This window comes from Olea europaea, chromosome 1, assembly GCF_002742605.1.
Source record: "Olea europaea var. sylvestris chromosome 1, O_europaea_v1, whole genome shotgun sequence".
Classification (NCBI taxonomy): domain Eukaryota; kingdom Viridiplantae; phylum Streptophyta; class Magnoliopsida; order Lamiales; family Oleaceae; genus Olea; species Olea europaea.
In genome coordinates, this window is record NC_036237.1 from 23,038,457 (window position 1) to 23,060,915 (window position 22,459).

The following is a 22,459-nucleotide window of genomic DNA, read 5'->3' on the forward strand; positions in this document are numbered from 1 at the left end:
TCGTTATACTTTTGATTTGAATTGGAACGATTTCAAACTCGTCGAATTTGTGCTAAAACGATATGAACGTCATTACTTTATTTATGATTTTGATACATAACGATATCATTATCGTTTTAATACAAGTTTGATGACGTTGATAACATTTTAGCTTAAATCATAACTAAAACTAAATACATATCGTTTCAGTTAAAATAAAACGACACTTATATCATTTCTGCTAAAAATAATGATTCGACCATCCACGACCACCAGACGTATATGACATATATAGGATGATCAAAATAAGTAATCAAATGGGTTTGAACTCCCTCAAAAGAAACTATGAGAACATTTTTTGTTTTCATGATTGTATACCACCTTTGAACTATTCAACAGAAAGTATTTTCGTTCGCTCTTTTTAAGTCATTCGATTTGTATCAAACTATTTGATGATCTCTTTCGATCGTCCTACGTATGCTGAAGATATGACGGGTGGTTGTGAACGGTTGAATCGTTATTTTTAGCTAGAACGATATAATTATCGTTTTATATGAAAATAAATGATATGTACGTCGTTATACTTTTGATTTGAATTGAAACGATTTCAAACTCGTCAAATTTGTATTAAAACGATATGAACGTCGTTACTTTATTTGTGATTTTGATACATAACGATATCATTATCGTTTCAATACAAATTTGATGACGTTGATATCGTTTTAGCTAAAATCATAACTAAAACTAAATACATATCGTTTCATATAAAATAAAACATTACTTATACCGTTTCTGCTAAAATTAATGATTCAACCGTCCACGACCACCAGATATGCACGTGACATATGTAGGATGATCAAAATAGGTAATCAAATGGGTTCGATCTCCCTCAAAAGAAATTATGAGAACATTTTTGTTTTCATGATTGTATACCACCTTTGAACTATTCCAACAGAAAGTATTTTCGTTCGCTCTTTTTAAATCATTCGATTGGTATCAACCTACTTGATGACCTCTTCCGATCGTCCTACATATGCTGAAGGCATGACGGGTGATTGTGGACAATCGAATCGTTATTTTTAGCTAGAACGATATAATTATTGTTTTATATAAAAAGAAACGATATGTACGTCGTTATATTTTTAATTTGGATTGGAACGATTTCAAACTCATCAAATTTGTGCTAAAACGTTATGAACATCATTACTTTATTTGTGATTTTGATACATAACGATATCATTATCGTTTCAATACAAGTTTGACAACGTTGATATCGTTTTAGCTTAAATCATAACTAAAACTACATAATATCGTTTCAGATAAAATAAAACAGCAATTATATCGTTTATGCTAAAAATAACGATTCGACCGTCCACGACCATCACATATGCATCTGACATATATAGCATGATCAAAATAGATAATCAAATGGGTTCGATCTCTCTCAAAAGAAACTATGAGAATATTTTTGTTCTTACGATTGCATACCACATTCGAACGCTTCCGATAAAAAGTATTTTCGTTCGCTCTTTTTAAGTCATTCGAGTTGTATCAATCCACTTAATGACCTTTTTCGATCGTTCAACGTATGTTGAAAGCATAACAAGTGGTTGTGAACGATCGAATCTTTATATTTAGCTAGAACGATATAAATATCGTTTTATATGAAAATAAACGATATATATATCGTTATCATTGTGATTTGAATTGGAATGATTTCAAACTCATTAAATTTGTACTATAACGATTTGGATGTCATTGTCTTATTTTGTGGGTTTGATACATAATGATACTATTATCATTTCAGTACAATTTTAATAACATTGATATCGCTTTAATTTAAATCTTAACTAAAATGATAATTATAAAAATGACGATTTGATTGTCCATGGTTACCTGACATATATTTGCCGTACATAGGATGATAAAATAAGTCACTAAGTGAGTTCGATCTCATTCAGCAGAAAGAAAGATAGTATCTCCATTTGCTCTTTCTAAGCTATTTGAGTGCTACCAATTCACTTGATGTTTTCTTTCGATCATTATATGTCGTTCTAATTATTATTTAAATTGTAATGATTTCAAACTTATTAAATTTGAAAAGAAACGATGCTATGTTGTTCTAGTTATTATTTTGTGCTGAGGGGAAAATTTTAAAATCGTAATTAGAATAAGAGTATTTTATATTAGAATGACATCAACTACTTTATGTGTCACCGGAACGAATTGTATATCGTTACATGAATCTGCACAATGTTCACATTTTGAACATGTACAATATGTAAACTTGAAAATTATAAAAAGTCACGAAAATATGTAAATTTTAATTACATTTAATATCGTAGTTATAACGTTCTAGTGTAACCACTCCTAAAACGATATATATGACATTGTAGGTACGATTGAATAGAAACGATATCATTGTCATTGAAAATTGAATTGAAACGGCATAAACGTTGTTTACTTATTCCAGAGCGTGCGCCTAAACCTGTTAAACAGTGAAGCGATGCGTGTTTGATATTGAAACGACATATACATCTTTTTTGTATTTCAAGAACGAGTTCAATGTCGTTATACAAATTAGTCAAGCAGAGTGTATTTGATGCTGAAACGATATCGAAATCATTTTGTATTTTAGGAACGATTTCAATGTCGTTATGCAAATCAGTAAAACAGTGTCAGCAGCTCATTTCCATTCCATATTTTTATTAGGTTGATAAGTTATATTTTACGATTTCTTCAAATGCAGTATCTTGGTGCTTGCTTATCCTCTTTTTCTCGAGTCGAATAGTTCTTATTAATTACAAGCTTTAAAATGAATCCAATATCGATATATTACATTGCTTTTTATTAAAATCTAATTATTGGATTCTAAATAAGATAGAAATTTAAAAAATAATTTTTTGTCTATCTTTTTTTCAAAATATAACGATAAAATTTATTTTAAAAGATTTCGTGTGTTATAATAAGTGTCTAATGAATAAATGACTCAGTAAATATTTTTCAACTAGTTAAGTTGTGGACAATGTTAAAACTTTGGGTGCACCGGAAATTAATTACAAAGAAGAGATGATCTTAAATTTAAAAAGAGGAGTTCGAATTCTAACGAGAAGATGATTTTGAAAGGGAAGATTTTTTAAATTTAAAGGAAGAGAATACTGTGTGTGGTAAAACATAAAGCATAGTTATTAGAGCCAACCCGATGATCGACTCAAAAAAGCCACCGGGTCAATGATTCAACTGGTGGGTTATTGTTAAATTTTAATTTTAATTAAATTTTATTTTTGAAGTGAAAATGAAACAATTTTTTGAAATGTAATATATATATTTTGCTGACAAAAAACAAAAGATCATTACTTGCCATAATGATTTTGAAATTAGAAAAAAACTCTAATCTCTTCTTCATTTTTATTTTACAAGTTGAAGGTAAAGTAATCTTTTGACACTTTTAAATAATTAAAATTTCTTTTATTTTTATAATTTTGGTCAAAGCCATTTGGACAAAATGTACACGCCTTCCCAACTCATTTGCCAAAAGAAAAACGAGAAAAACTCGCACTAGAGCTCGCAGAGTGCAGTGGAAGAACCCTAGACATAGGTTCGAGAGTTTATTAACAAAGCAGCAATGAGATTTGGCTTCGACGTATCGGATTCGGAAGAAAAATCTCAAGGCGGCCCTCAATCTGTAACGCCGCCATCATCAATTCCATCTTCAAAAGCTGAAATCCAATGGGTTCCACTCCAGAATCATCCGCTTTTCTCTTCCACGGCGGAAAATGTCAGAGACTCCAGTATGCCAAGGAATCTCATGACCTGGGACGGTGCCTCTCGCCTTTACTTTTGGGATTCTAACAAAATGTGCCTCCATAGAATATCCATTCGGTTGGGCGAACCCGACCCTGGTTCAATTCTCGCCGCATCCCCCTCCAAGGTCTTTTTTGTTTTTGTTTTCTGTCTTTATGTGTTTCATAGTTGGTTTCTCTTTTAACTTTAAAATGTGTTTATGTGTATGATGCAACACTACCTTGTGTTTTGAGTCAAGTTCTCAGGGTTCTAAAGGTTTATGAATTTGGGATTTGTGCTAGAGAACATGAATAATTTAAACAAGATATTTATTGAAAGCAGATGTCAGTGTGGTGCAAGAGTGGCTTGTTTATAGCACAAAGCACTTACTTTTTTATGATGTTAAATTAGTATGCTATGCTAATATTCCATTTTTTCAATAGGTATTGCAAGCAGATGCTCCTCTCAGTTTTCATGTTGATAAGATTTTCGTGAACAGAAATGGGTCAGCATTGCTTCTAGCTGGTTCGGAGGGGTTTTGTGTCATGTACCTGTATGGACGTTCTTCAATGGAAGAAAATATTATAATTTGTCGGTATGCTAACATACGCCTGATTCTGAAGATACTTTTTCCATTTTCTTTTGGCGCTGTTTTGAAGAAATCATTAGTTCAGATATCTGAAATTTATGATTATGAAATTGGTTCGACAGAGGTAAAAACGAAAATGAAATAGGCATAATGCATATCAAAATGCCAGACACCTCGTTGGGTTGTGTGGTTAAGATTACTGCCATATATGAAATGAAAAGTTAGCAAATTCTAGAAAGTGAGCTATTCCAGTCATGTTGTTTTCTCCTTCTAAGGCAGGATAACCTCGCATGATGTTTAGAACTTTTGGTTTGCATGACATCGAGAAAGAAATTGCACTTCTGCCTTCTCTGGCTCTTGTTTGAATTTGGGTTAAATATGACGTGGAGTTCTATTTTGACACTGCTAAAGTACTTTATAAATGGAATGAAATGTAGAAGTTTCTAGCAATCAATAGCACAGTCTTAATGAAGACATAATTGAGTGCTGAAAGCTGGAATCAAGAAAGAAAAAGAACTTTAGTTATTGCATGAATTATTGGAACGATGCCTTGTTTAAGCCTCTGGAATAGACACTTCCATAATTATAATTGTATATCTTGATGTTTTATTTAGGCATGAAACCTTTTGCTTTGCATATGCATGTCATATATGGAAATTCACGTGGTTAAAATATTGACTCCTTCAAGTACTTGAATTTCCACTTATAAAAATATCACAAAAGGGGTGCCTTGTGTTGTTGAGATTAGAAGGTAGGATTGGCAGTCTTGTCATTTGTTTAACAACAATGATCAAAGATAGAGGTGCTAATCTTCTACTTTTTAACAGGACAGTTTCAATTGGCTCGGAGATATACTTCAACAAGAATAATTACATCCGCACATTACAGATTTCTTGGCACCCTTGCAGTGACACTCATATTGGAATCCTTTCCTCTGATTCAGTTTTCAGGTGCCACGGCCATCTTTTTTATGTATCCTGGTTGCAGTAATCCAAAATACATGTTGACTAGACTTGTGCATATTAGCTGTTTCATTTGCTTAATGTTGGATATGTCTCATCCTTGGCCTTGAGATAGTTGGACTAGGCATTTGTTGCGATATTATTTCATGTCATGCTGATTTTATTCACAAATATTATGTGCATTATTCTCATCATTGTGCTGTTGATGTCTGCCCAGAATTTTTGATTTGTCGTCAGCTCTCGAACAACCAGAGCAGGAATATTATTTGCAACCTGTAGAACCTGGTAGTTCATGTAAAGCTGCATCAATCTGCCCTGTGGATTTCTCTTTCGGGGGTGATCATTTGTGGGACAGATTCAGTGTAAGTACCTTCCTTTTTTCTTTTTTCCTGATTCGTGGTAAGTTTGTACAAGTTCAATTTATTTTGAATAATAATTTTTATGGTCCTTTAGAAGCACTTAGCCCCCGTTTGGCCCCCATTATTGTCAAATTTTAATGGTTGGAATAGTATTTTTTTGAATAATGTGTGGTTGAAAAAGAATGAAAAGTTTTTGATTTGCGTGTAATATTATTTTATGGAAGACTGTGTAGTTAAAAATAATAGAGAGAAAAAGAATGAGAATGGGGCCAAACGAGGGCTTACACATCTCAATCATGTAGAATTAAGAGACGAGTGTCCTTTGTACTGATATGTTTATCAATTCTTGCCATATTTGAGCACATTTTGTTCCTTGTTATTTAGGTCGGTCATCATTTGGTGCATGTAGCATTCATAGGAAACTTGAATGTTTTCTAAATCTGATGTACATGATTCTTGTTACCTTAATCTTCTTATTGAACCGTGTTTTGGTCACTCCTTGATCTTGGTGTTTATCTGCTTGATCTTAATATGAATTGGTTAGGCCTATCAATTCGATTTTGTTGCAAGTAGTTTCTTTCTTTTTTTAATATGAATTGGTTAGACCTATCAATTCAATTTTGTTGCAAGAAGTTACTTTTTTTTTTTTTTTTGGGGGGGGGGGGGGGGGGGGATATGGGATGTACTCACCCCCCTCTCTCCCTATACTGTTGCACATACGCACCTATATAGGCATACAGTTACATCAAAGTCATGCTATATAGGATCATTACATTATGTTAGTGATGAATTGGGTTATTATTTGTTGTATCACAATAAATACATGCATGTTTTGGATGCCACATTTATGTGAATTTTCTTTGTATTACTTGTGCTATGTATTATACTTTATTTACAGTTCTTCTTATGTTGTCTTTCATAGTAAGAGAAATATTTACCTCAAGTTCGATAACTTGTTGAGTTTTTTACAAGTAAATAGTGGTAGTGTCTGTGCAACATTCTGCAGAAATGCATTTCCCTCCTGGTTGGTATCATGCTTCTTAGCCCTTGATTGCTGAAGCAGCACACTAGCTTTTGACATGGATGGAAGTTTACTGATTTTTCTTCTCATTATGCAGGTTTTTATCTTATTTAGTGATGGATCCTTATACATCCTCTGCCCCATTGTTCCCTTTGGAAGGTATTTTACCATTCATGCTCAATTGAAGTCCTTTTTGATTCTTCGGGAGTTCCCAATTTTTTTCTCAATTCCCATATAACTTGCCGAAGATTTTCTCTTAAATGTGCAAAGCTTTGGATGCAGATGGCTAGAATTATCAAACCTTCATAGCCATCTGGTCGATCAGTCCTTTTTGTAGGTTAGGAGTGTCATGGGAGTAGTAAGATTGTCCATCATAGTAAGTATTTTATAATATTTTAGAGTGATGCCATGTTACTTGCCGAAGTATCTAGTACATGCAGAACTTTCGATGCAGATGGCTAGAATCAGTATACCTTCATAGCCATCCTGTTGATCAGTCTTTTTGTAAGTTAGGAGTGTCTTAGGAGTAGTAACTAGTAAGATTGTCCATTGTAATAAAAAAAATCAGATGCTTTTTCGTTGTACTGATATTAATTATGCGCAACGTTATTCTGTTGTTTTGTCTTTCTCGTTATTTTGGGTATTGCTATGCTGTGTACACTTCTGGTACAATGTTTTTGGCTTGCTACAATTACTTGATTCTATAATGTACATATATCAGTTACATGGTAGTTTTTCTGATGCCTTAAGTTTGAATAATTGAACTCTTGGCTGTCAACAGCGTACACAAATGGGAATCAATTCTGGAAATATACAATGATGCCCATACATTTGGGATGAAATCTTCCAACTCGAAAGCAGTTAGCAATTCTAATCTGGCGATCTCTTGGTTGGAAGCCACATTTCCTGGATTAGCTCATCAAGCAGGAGAAGGTGGAAACTTATTTGCAATTAAAGCTCAGCCTTACGTTCTATTTGATGCATCTATTTCATTGCAGGTATTTTTTAATATTAGTATTTGAACTTTTTTTGTTGAAATTATTAATTATGTTTGTTCCTAATTGGGCATAGCAAGTACCCCTAAAGATCTGATTTTGTGCTTTCATTGATATTTTGACTTAATTCACTAAAATATTTTAGGCATTTTATGATTTTCTTTTCTTTTCTTGTTGCCTTGCCTTTGCTTATAATATTAATTTTATGCAGATTTTGATTTGGTGTTTCTGCCTGCATTCATTTCCAAAAGTTTATTTTTCTACTAATATATTTCAATTACAATATATTTCCTCTAAGTAGACTCTCCTTAGTTGTTTTCTATTATCACAATGACTGCAAATGAGATTATTCAGGCTCCTAATATGATTACATTTTTCTTGATCCTTGTAGTTTCTTTTACAAGGTAGAAGCGGAGCTTTGTGATCTATGTTTGAAAATTATCAGCACCTAATTTTATAGAATTCTTCCAAGTTCTTAGGATATAGAATAGTTAGTGAACAACATAGAAGAAATGACCTGTTATCTGCCACTGAAATACTATGTCTTGCTTTTCTTTCCCTTTTCTATTTAAAATAGAATGTTGGAAGATTGGCTTTCACTGATCACTGGAATCCTACACGAGCTGGTTTTTGCAATTTTTTTTTTTTTAAGGAGATTGAATCTGGTTTCCTTCTTTGCCTAGGATATATTATAGCAAGTCTTGATAGGCACTCATAGGGAAGATAACTATAGGTAGAAGATTATGGTAGATAGGTTTAAACATTCGTATTTTGGTTATTAGTGGCCATGTAAATAGGGTATTTCACTTTTTGTAATTTAAGAGACAGATAGTTATGCAAATTCTCCTCAACTATCTTATACTACTCCAAACATTTCAGTCCCCAAGGTGGCAGATTCACGAAAACTGCTAATCACTCTTTGTATTTTTGTTTCACATATTTCTACTATAGTTTCCAATAATTAAAAAGCTGATTTTATTAAGCACTTTATGCTACAACTTAGAAATGATTTTTATGCGAGTTGATGCTTAGTGTGTCCTCCACATTTATTCGTGCCTGGATTCTTTTGCTTTTCATATAAAATACTTGGAGATATTTAATAAAGTTTAGGCTTTGAATTTGTTAGGTTCTTGTTTCACTCTTATCCCTTCTCCTGGTGTATCTTTCCTACAGCTACTGTTTTAAATTTTTTATTTGGATGCTTATGCAACATCTCTAAATATTAATGGGTATTATTTCCAGGGACCTCTTCGTGATGTATATCATAGTCTTGGAGAAGATTCTGAAGTTCAGAGAGGAGTTTGTGAAGGGCGGGCAGTCAGTTTTTTGTACAATTTAGTTAGCAAGGATTCAATTCTTGTGACTGCTTGGAGTGGAGGTCAATTGCGGATAGATGCTTTAGCTGATGAAATACAGCCGGTTTGGAAAGTCGGTAGTGCACCTCGTGTTTGTGTCAATTCGTATGGTCATATACTTGGTGTTGCCATGATTTGTGAATCAGTTCCTACTGGTTTCTCCGTTTTGAAGTTTGATCAGCCCCAGAATCATAAGGCCTGGTTGGGGCATCCACCTCCGCTGTTGAGGCTGGCCATTGTGGATTTAGCCTTGCCAATGAAAAATGATCTTCTCATTTCAATGATTGCTGATCCCATCATTGGAGAAAGAATATATTGCCTTCATAATGAAGGAATAGATTCAATAGTTTTGCATTTTCTTCCTTTTACAAGCCAGGCAAGCGGCAAAGAAGAGGCAATGAAAACTCCTGCTGTGCACGCTGTTCTTAGTACATGCTCAGGAAAATCCTCGAGAACATCTTCTCTTCATGGTTTCTTGGCTTTATCCGATTCATTTGGGAGTTCATGGATCGTGGGAATTGCTGCTTCTTGGGAATGTATTGTGCTACAGATGGAGACTTGGAATCTGTTGCTTACTCATACTACAGAAAAGGAGATGTCACCTGTCCTCTTTGAAGAGCTAAAAGAGATAGACACACCCACTATTATCAGTAAAGAACTCCTAGCTGGTCCTAAGGCAGTTATATTACCACATTCTGAACCTAATTTACGCTCTGTGACTGCTGATTCTATTGAAGGAAGGGCAACTCTTCATCAATATTTCAAGCTTTTCCATGAAAATTACATGGAATATGCTCACAAGGTAATAAGAGTGCCATATCATTCATGTATTCGTACTTGCAATTGTTATTATTTAGGCTAATAATGTATTGCAATTATTATAAGTTAAGCTAGTAACTGTCTTCATCTTGAGAAGACTTGTTTATATCACTTGTTTGTTTTTTCCACAGTTTCCCTTATTATAATTCTCATCTTTTCTAATTTTAGCTTTATTTTTTTTTCTCCTGGTTCGCCTTCCTTTATATTTTTTATGATAGCAGGGAACACTTTTTTCTACTGGTAGTAAAAGGGCACTGCTTTTGTTGTAGGTTAACGTGACTTCTTCCGGTGCATTTCTTTGAAACTTGTGCAGAAAAGTTATTCTTACACTGCCAAAGCTATTTTGGATGATATATTATAAAGTTCTGAATTTTATGATACTTGTGGTTCAAATTGTACTATAAAGACATTTGAGTTGACTGCCTCTCCTGTTCATGTTTTGTACTATTCTAGAACTTTCAGTTGATTGTTCGATTGACTGATTCTGTAGATATGTACAATGCAGGTGCTTGTGGATATTAATTGAAAAGCTTTTGTAACTATTTGGCTGCAGCATGTGAAGATGTGAAAAAGATGACAAAAATATATCCGGATTGTATTAGCCTGATACTATCGATTAAGATTGCTTTTTTTTTTTTTTTTTTGGTGAATTACATATCCTTCTTTTCTCTCGATTCTAGGTGTATTTCGAACTCGAGCATCATGCACCTCATTTGAAGAAAATCATTGGCAACCAGCATTCTCGGTTACGTGAATCGCAGCAAAAACTTTTGGAAGTTGAGACGAAACAGGAGAAGGTAGAGAGTCGCATTGAACGAGCAGTTCAGCTTCACAATTCTTTAGAAGAGCGCTTACATAAGTTGACAAGTCTATCAGGACTGCAGAAAAAGCGACTGTCCAAGGCAGAGCGAGACTTCAAGTTAGAACTTGGTATTTTATTTCTCTGACTTTCTAAATTCTCTCTTTAATTCTAGATCAGTAATGCTCATAAGAATTTTATTATCTAATTTGTCCATGTTATACGAATTCTACTTAATTATGCCAATCATTTGTAATGGTAAAAAGAAAATGCTGTTGAGACCAAGCCGGGTTGTTGATATCTCACTTTGCTTGCAAGTGATTTTAAGTGATATATCACCTTGCTTGCAAGTGATTGTAAGTTCGAGTCCATGGGGAAGAGGTTTAGGACTATTCTGTATCATATAGCAAATAATTGGATTGAAAAATAAGATGAAGGAAGAAAGGAAAAAGAAAATAAATTCAGGGCTTGTCCTTTATTATTGACCTGATCCTTGTACAAATTTCTTGTCTTACATCCTGGACACGTTTTTGAACATAGAGGAGGGCAAGAAAGAGCGATAAACTGAAGGGGTTCTGTGAGATTCACACGTGAGGGAAAATTGAACCCACTTGGAATATTAAGACTGCACAAGTGAGCTTATACATGGACGAAGTGACACCATAATTGTTGGAGCATTTGGGTCAAGATTGGATTCTGAACACGTGTATTCACTCTTCTTTGTGACCATCTCCCTGTTGGATCCACAATTAGTGGAATTTTAATGAAATGTATGTGCATCCTTGGCACTATTTGGAAATAAGTAATTCAAGGTGTGGTTGCTATTGGGTAGAATGACATTTTCAAGCCTTTGGAATTGTGGAAACATTGATTAATTGCTATGGAGAAATGGATGCGTGATCAGAACATGCAAATAGCTTGAAGAGGAAGGGTAATTGATACTGTTGATAATAATTTATAACATCGGTGCGGGACAGGATTGTTGGGAGTAAGCGAAGGATGTGTGAAGGGAGAGATACTTGGGGTTCATATGTGAGGAAAAACCATCCTACATAAAGAATCAAGACACGTGGAGTGAATCATGACTCATGAAGGAACCAAGAACCTACAGCTTAAGCTTTTGGGTCAAGAATCAGATCTAAACGTGTATATTGGCTGCTGTTCTGGTGGACTGCTTGGGATTACGGCATTCCAGTTTCCTATTTGGAAAATTTGCCCATTGAGGCTGAACCTAGAACTGTGCGATAAAAGCAAGAAAAAACGTATTAAAACGTTAACTTTTTATTGGGAAAAATTGGTATACATGATCTCTCAGTCTCGCGCTGCGTGGAAGGATCCAAATCCCCCAATCATCTGAATTTTTGTTGTGTAATTTTATCTGAATCATGAAAGTTGACAGTCCAATGGATGTTCTATTTTGGTACTCGTTTTGTCAAAAGAAGAATAGCCCCAGACCCCTCTAATCATTACGCTGGAACTCATATATACATCTGAGAATAATCTTCCTTTCTCAACTTTTTGATATTTTATTTAAATAATTTAATCAAAATGCAGATAGATTTACTGGAGTGGAGTTGGATGCCTTGCATTCTTCCATTGAAGCTCTGAATGCACGGTTGGGAAGACACATACATTCTCCACAGAACAATTTCTCTAATCAACAGAGACAAAAATCAAGAAGCAAGGCAAGTCGAGTTCAAGAAGAAGTATCTCAACTTAAATCCTCTCTTGCCAAACTGTCACTTCTGAACAGTGAGAACACACAAAAGGTTAAACTTGTTGAATCAGCACTAAAAAACCGTGATATCAGTGACCGATGATATCACATCAGAGTTTTGCTGCTGCAATGAAATATCAAGAATGTTAATCCAATTTATGTGCATTTAGTATGCGTAGTAGTTGATCTGGTTTCCAGTTACGAGTCTCTCTGGAAAGTAATCACTTCCTCAGGCAGTTAAGGTGGACTGTATAGTAATGTACATTACGAAAGAAAAAGGAAGCTAAAATATTGTCCATCATATTGTACTAAACGTGCTAGGGATGTTTATGGGTAACTTTGATTGCTCGAGCTGTGTCATGTACTTCAGATGGAGTTTCTCTGCTTCAGAATTCCCTTTTAGTATTGCAAGGGGAATTTAATTTATGATTAATTTCTGCTTGTTAGTTTGTTGCCTCGTTTATGGTAGTTTTTGAATAATTTCTTAGTAGTTGTTTTGTTTAGATTTTTCAAATGATGATGCGACTTTTCAAAAGCTGTGTTTCTTGTACGGTAAATTTGACTTTCAAAATCCCAGTTAAAAGTCAACTATTGAATTAAAGCCCAGTTTGCAATTCAGGGCCGCGACAACAGACCCCCACCAATAGGGCGCCCTCTACATAAAATTGATGTTTTTTTTGTTATAATTAGTCTACGTCTCTTGCATTACACGAATTTTGTATTTATTTTAATTTTATTAGCGTAAAATTTATAGATTGTACAAAAAGTATTTGGAAATAAGAAATGTTTGTTTGATTCTCATCTTTTGGTCGACTGTATATTTTATTTCACAATAATTTATTTTTATTCTTATAAATAAGTATAATGAATGTTGTGACTGTATGTGTCAACGATAATTTATTTTTAATTATTTATTGTATTTTTTTGTTTAATGTAGATGAAATTTTTTTTTTTATCTGATATTGCAAATAAGTTGTAAATTGAATTTTGCAAAATGCTTTTCTGTAGCAACTTCGATTCGAGAGGCTATACTTGTAATTCAAAAATAACACATGCAGTTGTAAATTGAAAGAATATCCACATACACAAATATTTAAATAACAAACTCAGGTTCGCACGTAAAATAACTTGAAGTGGCACTTATTGGATGACCAACTTGTTGGTGTAAAAATTAAAACCCTAATAGCAGGCCTATTCTTCGGACGATACAACAATCACTCCAAGGTTGGTAGGACAAAAGAATTTGAAAAAAAAATTTAAATAAATTTTATTTGAAAGAGAAAAGAATTAAAAAGAAATTTAAATAAATTGATAAAAAAACCAATTATTTATAAATTAAAATTTTCAATTTTAATTAAATAATATTTATATATTCTTCATTTAATTTTCATAACTTTATTTTATTTTTTACTTCTAAATAATTTTAAACGAATTTTTTTACTTATATAAGTAATTTTTACATATATTAAAAATATTTTTTGTTAATGTTTATTTTTAAAATTTTTTTTTTTTTTTTGTAAAAGTGATTTTTGAAAAATTAAGTTTTATTTCGAAGAGAAAAGAATTAAAAAGAAAAAAATAATTGATTTTTTTTTTAAAGAAAAAAACGCATTTGTTGACACATACGTTTAATCTCCATTTAACTATTTTCGTTATTTATTTAGATCATTCGATGTCTCTACGATATAATTCTCAAAATGAGTTTCGAGAGAATGTAAAGTGCAATTGTCGATAAATTTTTAAAGTTAGCTTGTTATCGAAAATTTCAAAATAATAATAAAATAATTGATTTTTTAAAGAAAAACGCCTTATGCGTATTTTTTAACTCGTACGTTTAATGTCCGTCTAACTATTTTTTATATCTATTTAGATTATTCGATGTCTCTACAATATAGTTTTCAAAATGAGTTCCGAGAGAATGTAAAACATTTATCGATTCGACTATCGTACAATCGTCAATGAATTTTTAAAGTTAGCTTGTTATCGAAAATTTCGAAATATAGTTTGAAAATGCCTACTTTGACGTCCCATAACATTTGCTATGATTGACCGTTTCACGCACCGATAATGACGTTCAATACTATGCCGCGAGTACTTTAAAAAGATATTAAGAATGTAATATTTCGATTTCGTTTGATATCCCGTAATGTGCCTGAAAATAAACACAAAAATATAAGTAAAAATAATAATTTTGAAAATGCCTACTTTGACGTCCCATAACATTTGCTATGATTGACCGTTTCACGCACCGTTAATGACGTACAATACTATGCCGCGAGTACTTCAAAAAGATATTAAGAATGTAATATTTCGATTTCGTTTGATATCCCGTAATCCCGTAATGTGCCTGAAAATAAACACAAAAATATAAGTAAAAATAATAATTTTGAAAATGCCTACTTTGACGTCCCATAACATTTGCTATGATTGACCGTTTCACGCACCGTTAATGACGAGCAAACTTTTTACTATGTAAAGAAATATACTTAAAACTTTGAGTTAATATTTAATCTAAAGTAATATTTAGATAAATTTAATTCAAAAAATATTGAATATTACTAAAAATATTACTATAAAATTAAATATTGTTTGAAATTATTAGATATATCCAACTACGATGATATTTTTTTTATATCTATAATAATGTGAAAAAAAAAAATTCATGCACTCTATGCAAGAAGGAACACGTTGTTTTTGCTCCCCACTTGAAAAAAAATGAAATTTTAAATAATTGAAAAAAAAATTTATGCCATACCGCATAATTTTTTTGAGCAAAATGATGTATTGAGAAAAATGTTGCTAAAAATAATAAATAGTAATAAAAAATTGATTTTGTTAAGAAAAACGACTTATACGCATTTTTTAACATATACATTTAATGTCCGTTTAACTATTTTTAATATTTATTTACATCATTAGATGTCTCTACGATATAGTTCTCAAAATGAGTTTCGAGATAATGTAAAACATTTATGATTCGTACAATCGTCGATGAATTTTTAAAGTTAGCTTGTTATCGAAAATTTCGAAATGGTAATAAAATAATTGATTTTTTTAAGAAAAACGACTTATGCGTATTTTTTAACACATACGTTTAATGTCCGTTTAACTATTTTTTTTTTTAAATATTTGTGTTGTTTACATTACAATTTTTTTTTTAATTTAAAATTCTTTTCTCTTAATAATTCCAAATAGAAACTTAGTTTTGATTTGCATTATAAATAATTTTTCTTTTCAACTTAAAATGCTTTTTTAATTTCTTTCTCTTTAATTTTTTTACTCACAATTAACTTTTTACCTCTTAGAAATATTTTCTATTTTATATTATTAGTATTTTTATTTTTTAATAATTTCAGATAATATTTAATTTTATAGTAATAAAATATATAAAAAGAATTTTACTTTAAAATATTTTATTATACTGTAAGAAACTGCTGCAACACGTAATTTTCATACCTCCTACCACTCTATGCTCAACCACTCTTATATCGATATATATAGTAAGGATATAAGAAAAAATTAGTTTTATATAAAAAAATATTTTACAAAAAGTTACTTTTAAGTAAAAAGTTTGATGAAAAAAGAATTTTAATTTTTGTTGTTCACATTATAATTTTTTTTCAATTTATAATTATTTTCTCTTAATAATTCCAAACAGAAACTTAGATTTGAGAAAAAAAATTTCTGCGTAGTTTTGCGTTATAAATAATAGTTTTTTTCAATTTAGAATTCTTTTTTTCAAATTTTTTATTATTAATCAGTATTTTTAAATAGTTTGACATAAAATTTAATTTTCTAGTAATAATTCAATATATAAAATGATGAAAAAAAAACATATTCACTCCATGCATGGAGAAAAAAATTTTCGTTATACCACATAATTTTTTTGAGCAAAATGATGCATTGAGAAAATTGTTGTAAAAAAAAGAATAAATAGTAATAAAATAATTGATTTTTTTTTTAAGAAAAACGACGTATACGCATTTTTAACACATATGTTTAATCTTCGTTTAATTATTTTCGATATTTATTTAGATCATCTGATATCTCTACGATATAGTTCTCAAAATGAGTTTCGAGAGAATGTAAAACATTTATCAATTCGACTATCGTACAATCGTCGATGAATTTTTAATGTTAGCTTATTATCTAAAATTTCGAAATATAATTTGAAAATGCCTACTTTGACGTCCTATACATTTGCTACGATTGACCGTTTCACGCACCGTTAACGACGTGCAATACTATGCCGCGAGTACTTCAAAACGATATTAAGAATGTAATATTTCAATTTCGTTTGATATCCCGTAATGAGCCTGAAAATGAACAAAGAAATATAAGTAAAAAAATAAAAATAAAAAAGGCTCTGTGCACGGAGTCTTCCTAAATTATTATTATTATTTTTTCTTTCGTGTTCTCAAAATGAGTTTCGAGAGAATGTAAAACATTTATCAATTCGACTATCGTACAATCGTCGATGAATTTTTAATGTTAGCTTATTATCTAAAATTTCGAAATATAATTTGAAAATGCCTACTTTGACGTCCTATACATTTGCTACGATTGACCGTTTCACGCACCGTTAACGACGTGCAATACTATGCCGCGAGTACTTCAAAACGATATTAAGAATGTAATATTTCAATTTCGTTTGATATCCCGTAATGAGCCTGAAAATGAACAAAGAAATATAAGTAAAAAAATAAAAATAAAAAAGGCTCTGTGCACGGAGTCTTCCTAAATTATTATTATTATTTTTTCTTTCGTGCACGGAGAGATTTTTTTTTTTTTTTTGGGTATGTAGTTTATATTATAATTTTTTTTTTCAATTTAAAATTCTCTTTAATTCATTTCTCTTCAAATTTTTTACCGACAAGTAATATGTTGTAAAAAAATTTCTGTCGCATATTATCTCTATCTTTTTTTTATACAAAAGTGATTTTTTCTTATATCCCTACTATATATATCTATATCGGAGTGGGGGAGGAATGAACATTGTGTGTTGCAGTAAATTTGGAGGTAGTGTATAATAAAATAAAATATATATCAAGCAAACGGCGCCGTTTTTGGCCCCCAATTAAAAAAAAAACAAAACAAAAAAATTACAGTAAAGATGAATCAAGACTCTGTTGCTTTCTATAGTGCCCTCACATTCCCCTTTTTTATATAGTAGGGAAAAGTAGGCCCCTCAGTTTGTTAAGCACCCGTTTGTTTCCTATTAATTTGCAAAATGCATTTTTTCTATCACATCGATGTGAGGTTGATGCAATATTTTATTTTCCCATTCAAATTCAATCATCATTTTTGTCATTATTTGATATTCTCTTCGACCCATGTCAATAATTGGAACCAGCGACGTCACATTGAGGAGAAGATACAAATTTTTCAAATGGCACACATTCCAAAGCAAGTCAACAACAATATTCCCATAATTTGTAAAAGACAATCCATTTTTCGCACCCGACCCGACGCGACCCCGTACGCCCACGTGAAACTTTACCCCAATTATTTTCCCAATTGCACCATGGTTATTTCTTTTTTTCTTTTTTCTTTTATTCTGTTTTTCTTTTTCTTTTCTACGCACGCAAATATCTGGATTACAATTGTACAGGTGCATCGAGCAGATAGCAATTATTCAGAATATATAGTTGGTACTCGCACGCTTTACCGTACATGCTACATTTATTTCGACAGGCACCATTGGAATACTTTAAAACTAGATCCCAATCACGACTGCTGTGCTACGTAATCCCACAGTTTGTCCCACTCGCTTCGCTGCAAATCCGGTGCATGCATTTTGGCGTGCATCTCATCTTTTGCGCTGGGTAGCTCCACCTCGATCTCATCATCATCCTCCTCTACTCTCATGAACGTCTCGTCCACCACTCCGGATCGTCGTAGGAAATTATGTATCCCCATTGTGGCTACACAACTGCAACTTGCATCGGGAGAGGTAGCTAGGCATACGATTTAAGATTTTTCACCTTTGTTTTCACACCCCTAATGCAAGTTCTATGATGTTCCTGCATGACGAGTGTCTGAAGTTAAACTTCTCTCAAGCATTACGAAAGCGAAGACGTCGTCCCGTTCACTCGTCGCTAAACTGTTGGAAGTAATACAATATGTCTGACCTTTTGTACGGTGCCATATACCCAGGCTGATGCGCAAATTCGGAGTCCACTAAATACTACTTCCTTGGGCTCGACAACAGGAAATGAATGTTCGGTGAGTGGATAGCATGCATGAGAATTCTAGCATCATGGGTATTCCCAGTGTGCCCTGCTAGAACTAACGTGAAACATAAATTGAAATCGCAGGCGGCCAACACATTCAGATTCGGCTCGCCTTTTCGTCCTATGAAGTGTAGACGCTCGTGCCGCGATATTACTGCTTTGACACGCGTTCCATCAATAGCACCGATGCAGTCTTCAAACTAAAGATGCTTGTTCAAATCGGGCCTGTGAGGGTCCAAACCTTCATTGTAGTTCGGCTTCGGCCGAATCAGACGCGTTGATAGCCAACCATTGCACGTAGAATCTCTTTCACGTAGTGACACGGTTTGTAGCGAATGTTTGAATATTGTTGTCACTTGCCGATATCCCTTTCTCTGTGTTAGTATGCACAGGAACATGCCAACTTGCTCATAGATATCGACTACTTCACAGGCCATGCTCGTCGCGTAATACATGTGCGAAATGTCGCAGCATTGCGGGATACATACGAAATTCTTGATAGCACATCTGGCCATTCTCTCTCATTGCCTGCAGCATGGACATATGACCATTTCTTGCGAATGGGAATCATTGGATACGACGCTACTGTCTCCGATAGTATTGATGTGCTCGCTCTTAGTGATTATGTAATACGTAACCCATGCCGTTGCATTAGCTGCCAAATGGTTCAGGAAATTTCCTTCATCCATGTCATCATCCTCGTTGGATCCCGACAGCAGAACGTAGTGAAGTTAAGACTATATGTATTGCCAAACATTTGGACTTCCCAAAAAATGACAACCTTTGTGTGTTAAAAACTTGCAAATAATTCGAAGATGTCACAACCTCACAACTCCTCACATTTTTCCACTCTGTCTTTCCCCATACGAATTTATAGAGCTTGTGCATGAATGAGTACCACATCACATGCACTTATTCCCTGGTGCCTCCAAGTTATGAAAACTGTGGCACTACAGTGTTCACCCACTCCCATTTTGTCTCGTGAAGAGTGTGCCTAGGGGCATAGGATTTTGACCTAGAAGAAACCTTCATTTTTTTAGAAGTGACGTGACAACTTGAGGAAGTTTAAAAAAACTCTTAATGTGACAAACATGTCCTCCCCTTCGTTCGGGCCTACATTTGTCTATAAAAGAATGTGAAAATTTTTTATGATATACAAACAATAATTGAGTGCAATACTTGAAAATTGTTTCAACAGCACCCAAAAATTTAACACACATAACTTACGATGCTTGAACAATAGTGCATTAAAAAAGATAGTTTTCACACTGATTGCTCGCGAACATCAAAGATATAACAACCGGCATAATTACTTTCCTCGATCATTAAACATCCACTTGGTCCACTCAAATTTCTTATTCGCGTCCTTCATGACGGTGAGCATGTCTTGGTAATGCTTCTGTGCAAGAAGTGCGTATACAAAAAATTACAGAGGTTTCCGTCGCTCGAGCCGTCTTATCGCCAACAACTCCTCAATGCAGGCTGTACCAGCACTTTCATCCGAAGCCATCATTGTGTTAATATTCGCCACCATTTCCTCCGCGGCACTCATGGCACGGTCAACTGAGAAAGATAGTTCACGACCATAGATTTTTTTTCTTTCGGCCCCGTCGCTTTCAGTTAGAAGATTTTCGTTTACCGACCCTTGTGGTGGTGGAAACGTTCACGCCAACCTCGCCATGTGTTTGTTCGGCCTCATCGCTTGAACCACTGCTCTCGACGTCGACCGGGATAGCATCCCTATTGTCTTCAAGCGCACTGTCCTCGAACAGGCTGAATCCCGTTCTGCACAACTTAGTGAGAGTGACAACGTACTTGTCTTCGTCGTAGCTGTCGTCGAATAGCTGATGATAGTGAATGTAGATCTTGCTGACGTCCTTGAAGTTTTTGTAGTCCTTGTTCTCTTGCACAGCACGGGTTGAGGATTGAGAGTATCAGTATGCAATGGAATTTGGAATGCGTCAATAAAGATAAAACACGAGACTTGAGAATGTGCAAAAAAAAAAAAAAAAAGAGCAAAACACTCGGTGCCACACTTGTGCTTCGATAGAAGAAGAAAACAAGTTTACCACTTTGCAAACAAGTTTGAGGAATTTTTTTTTAATATTTTTGAAAATCAGTATATAGGTAGATACCTAATTTCATATTCTGGGCAAAAAATAACGAACACTATTCACTTTTTGTTTAAACGTTTGCAGTATTGCATTAATCGTCTTCCCTAAGAAATCAAACATGGAGACAAAAATCACAGTGTAGGCCATTTCACAAAAAAATAACAACACTTAGAAGTGATAAACATAACACGCTGAAGTACCGAGATGGAAATAGTGTTCGAGTGTCGACTTTGAAAATCAACTAAAACCCATTTTTTGCAGTTCTTATACATAATTTGAAATGTCCCTTTGCCCAAACCAAAGATCGGCAGTCGTAATTTTTTTGACAAATTGTACTTCGGCCGGACTTTTGACCCAGCCTTGCCTGAATTTCTAGTGTAGTGCAACGAAGAAGATACTGATCATTGATTAAGGATATGTTGATTCATGTGAATACCGATTTAAATCGATAATAGAAACTAAAAAAAGTAATCCATAACAATCAAATTATTCAATTTGATCACGTCTTCCGAGTGTCACATTCCAACGCATTATTTAAAGCATACAAGTGAAAAATGTATGAAGTCCATTGTTCAGGAAGAAAAGCCGACTAATTAAGGGAAAGCAATTACCAACATACATCCATTTTTTAGGGAATTCCATTTGGCAAAAGATTTCATGCAACATCCATACACATTAATAAGTAATTATTCATTTCAGTAGTTCATTGCTCAATTGATTTTGGTTGATTTTAGGTGTTACCACTTAACAAAGAAAAACGTTCCATTTTGTTGTTCACATCAGTTTTACATAAATTAGAAATGGGAAACAATGATCATTCGTCATGAATTGGAGGCTGGGCCCAAAACGTGAAGTTGAGATTGTTACCTTAAGCTTCTGGTTCCACCATTTGTCCGATGCAACGATTCAGCCGGTGGCTTCGTTGTACTCCACCCCGCTTCGACGCATTACGTCCCAATGGTTGTGCAGTAGCTGCTTGCTCTAGTTGTGGTCGGTGACAAAGTTGAAGAGCGCGGACACTCGTTCCCAGTCGCGTTTGGTGAAACACCGACAGTTCGGATATCCCTCGACAATGGCAATTTTGCAGGTCGCAATGAAGGCTCAAGTTGCGTTCGGGTTCCACCGCGCATAAGATTTCCAGCCCAATACCCGTGTTGTCTCAGTTGTAGCGATCGAGGCGCTTCATTGATCGGCTCGTGACTGTGAAGTAGAAGAGTTCCTTAGCATTGAGGGAAAGCCGATTGGGGATGTGGGAGACAAGGTGGAGGAAGTTGGAATACCTGTATTTCGACTGGATCCATTTCGGTGGGCAGAGAAGCTGCGTGCCAGTGATTTTGTGCAGGCGAGAGATTCCGAAGAAGCGGTTGATGTCGAGCCCCTGTTCCCGCACTCTCCGTTGCCACGAATGTGACAATTGTTGAAATCGACGCCGGTGTTTGGAAGACTTCGTTGTCGTTTGGATCAGTTATGGTGATGTCGTCGATTTCAGCCAAAAGGAGAGAGAGTTAGTCTGTCAGTGAGAGGGGCAATTGGAGGAAAAATGAAAGTGTAGGCACTATACACCATCACATGTTGTGTAAGAGATGTGACTCCAAACGGTTGAAAAATGAATTAATGGGGAAAAAGAATGGCTACCAAACAGTCCCTAAATAATTTTTACGATTAAAATTAAGTTGTATTAATTGAAATTTTTTATATTTTATCAAACAAACATGTACTGGATTGATTAACCAA

The 22,459-nt window shown here is 33.8% G+C and overlaps 1 protein-coding gene across 1 annotated transcript; it reads left to right on the plus strand.

Annotated features, from left to right (window-relative positions):
* The first annotated feature begins 3,490 nt into the window (after positions 1–3,490).
* LOC111397390 (nuclear pore complex protein NUP88) lies at positions 3,491–12,830 on the plus strand. The gene is made up of 9 exons (XM_023024295.1): positions 3,491–3,910; positions 4,206–4,357; positions 5,179–5,301; positions 5,531–5,675; positions 6,791–6,852; positions 7,475–7,691; positions 8,931–9,845; positions 10,543–10,792; positions 12,216–12,830. Exons 1-9 carry the CDS (start codon positions 3,605–3,607, stop codon positions 12,479–12,481), a joined length of 2,436 nt encoding a protein of 811 aa, XP_022880063.1. The 5' UTR covers positions 3,491–3,604; the 3' UTR covers positions 12,482–12,830.
* Positions 12,831–22,459: the final 9,629 nt, after the last annotated feature.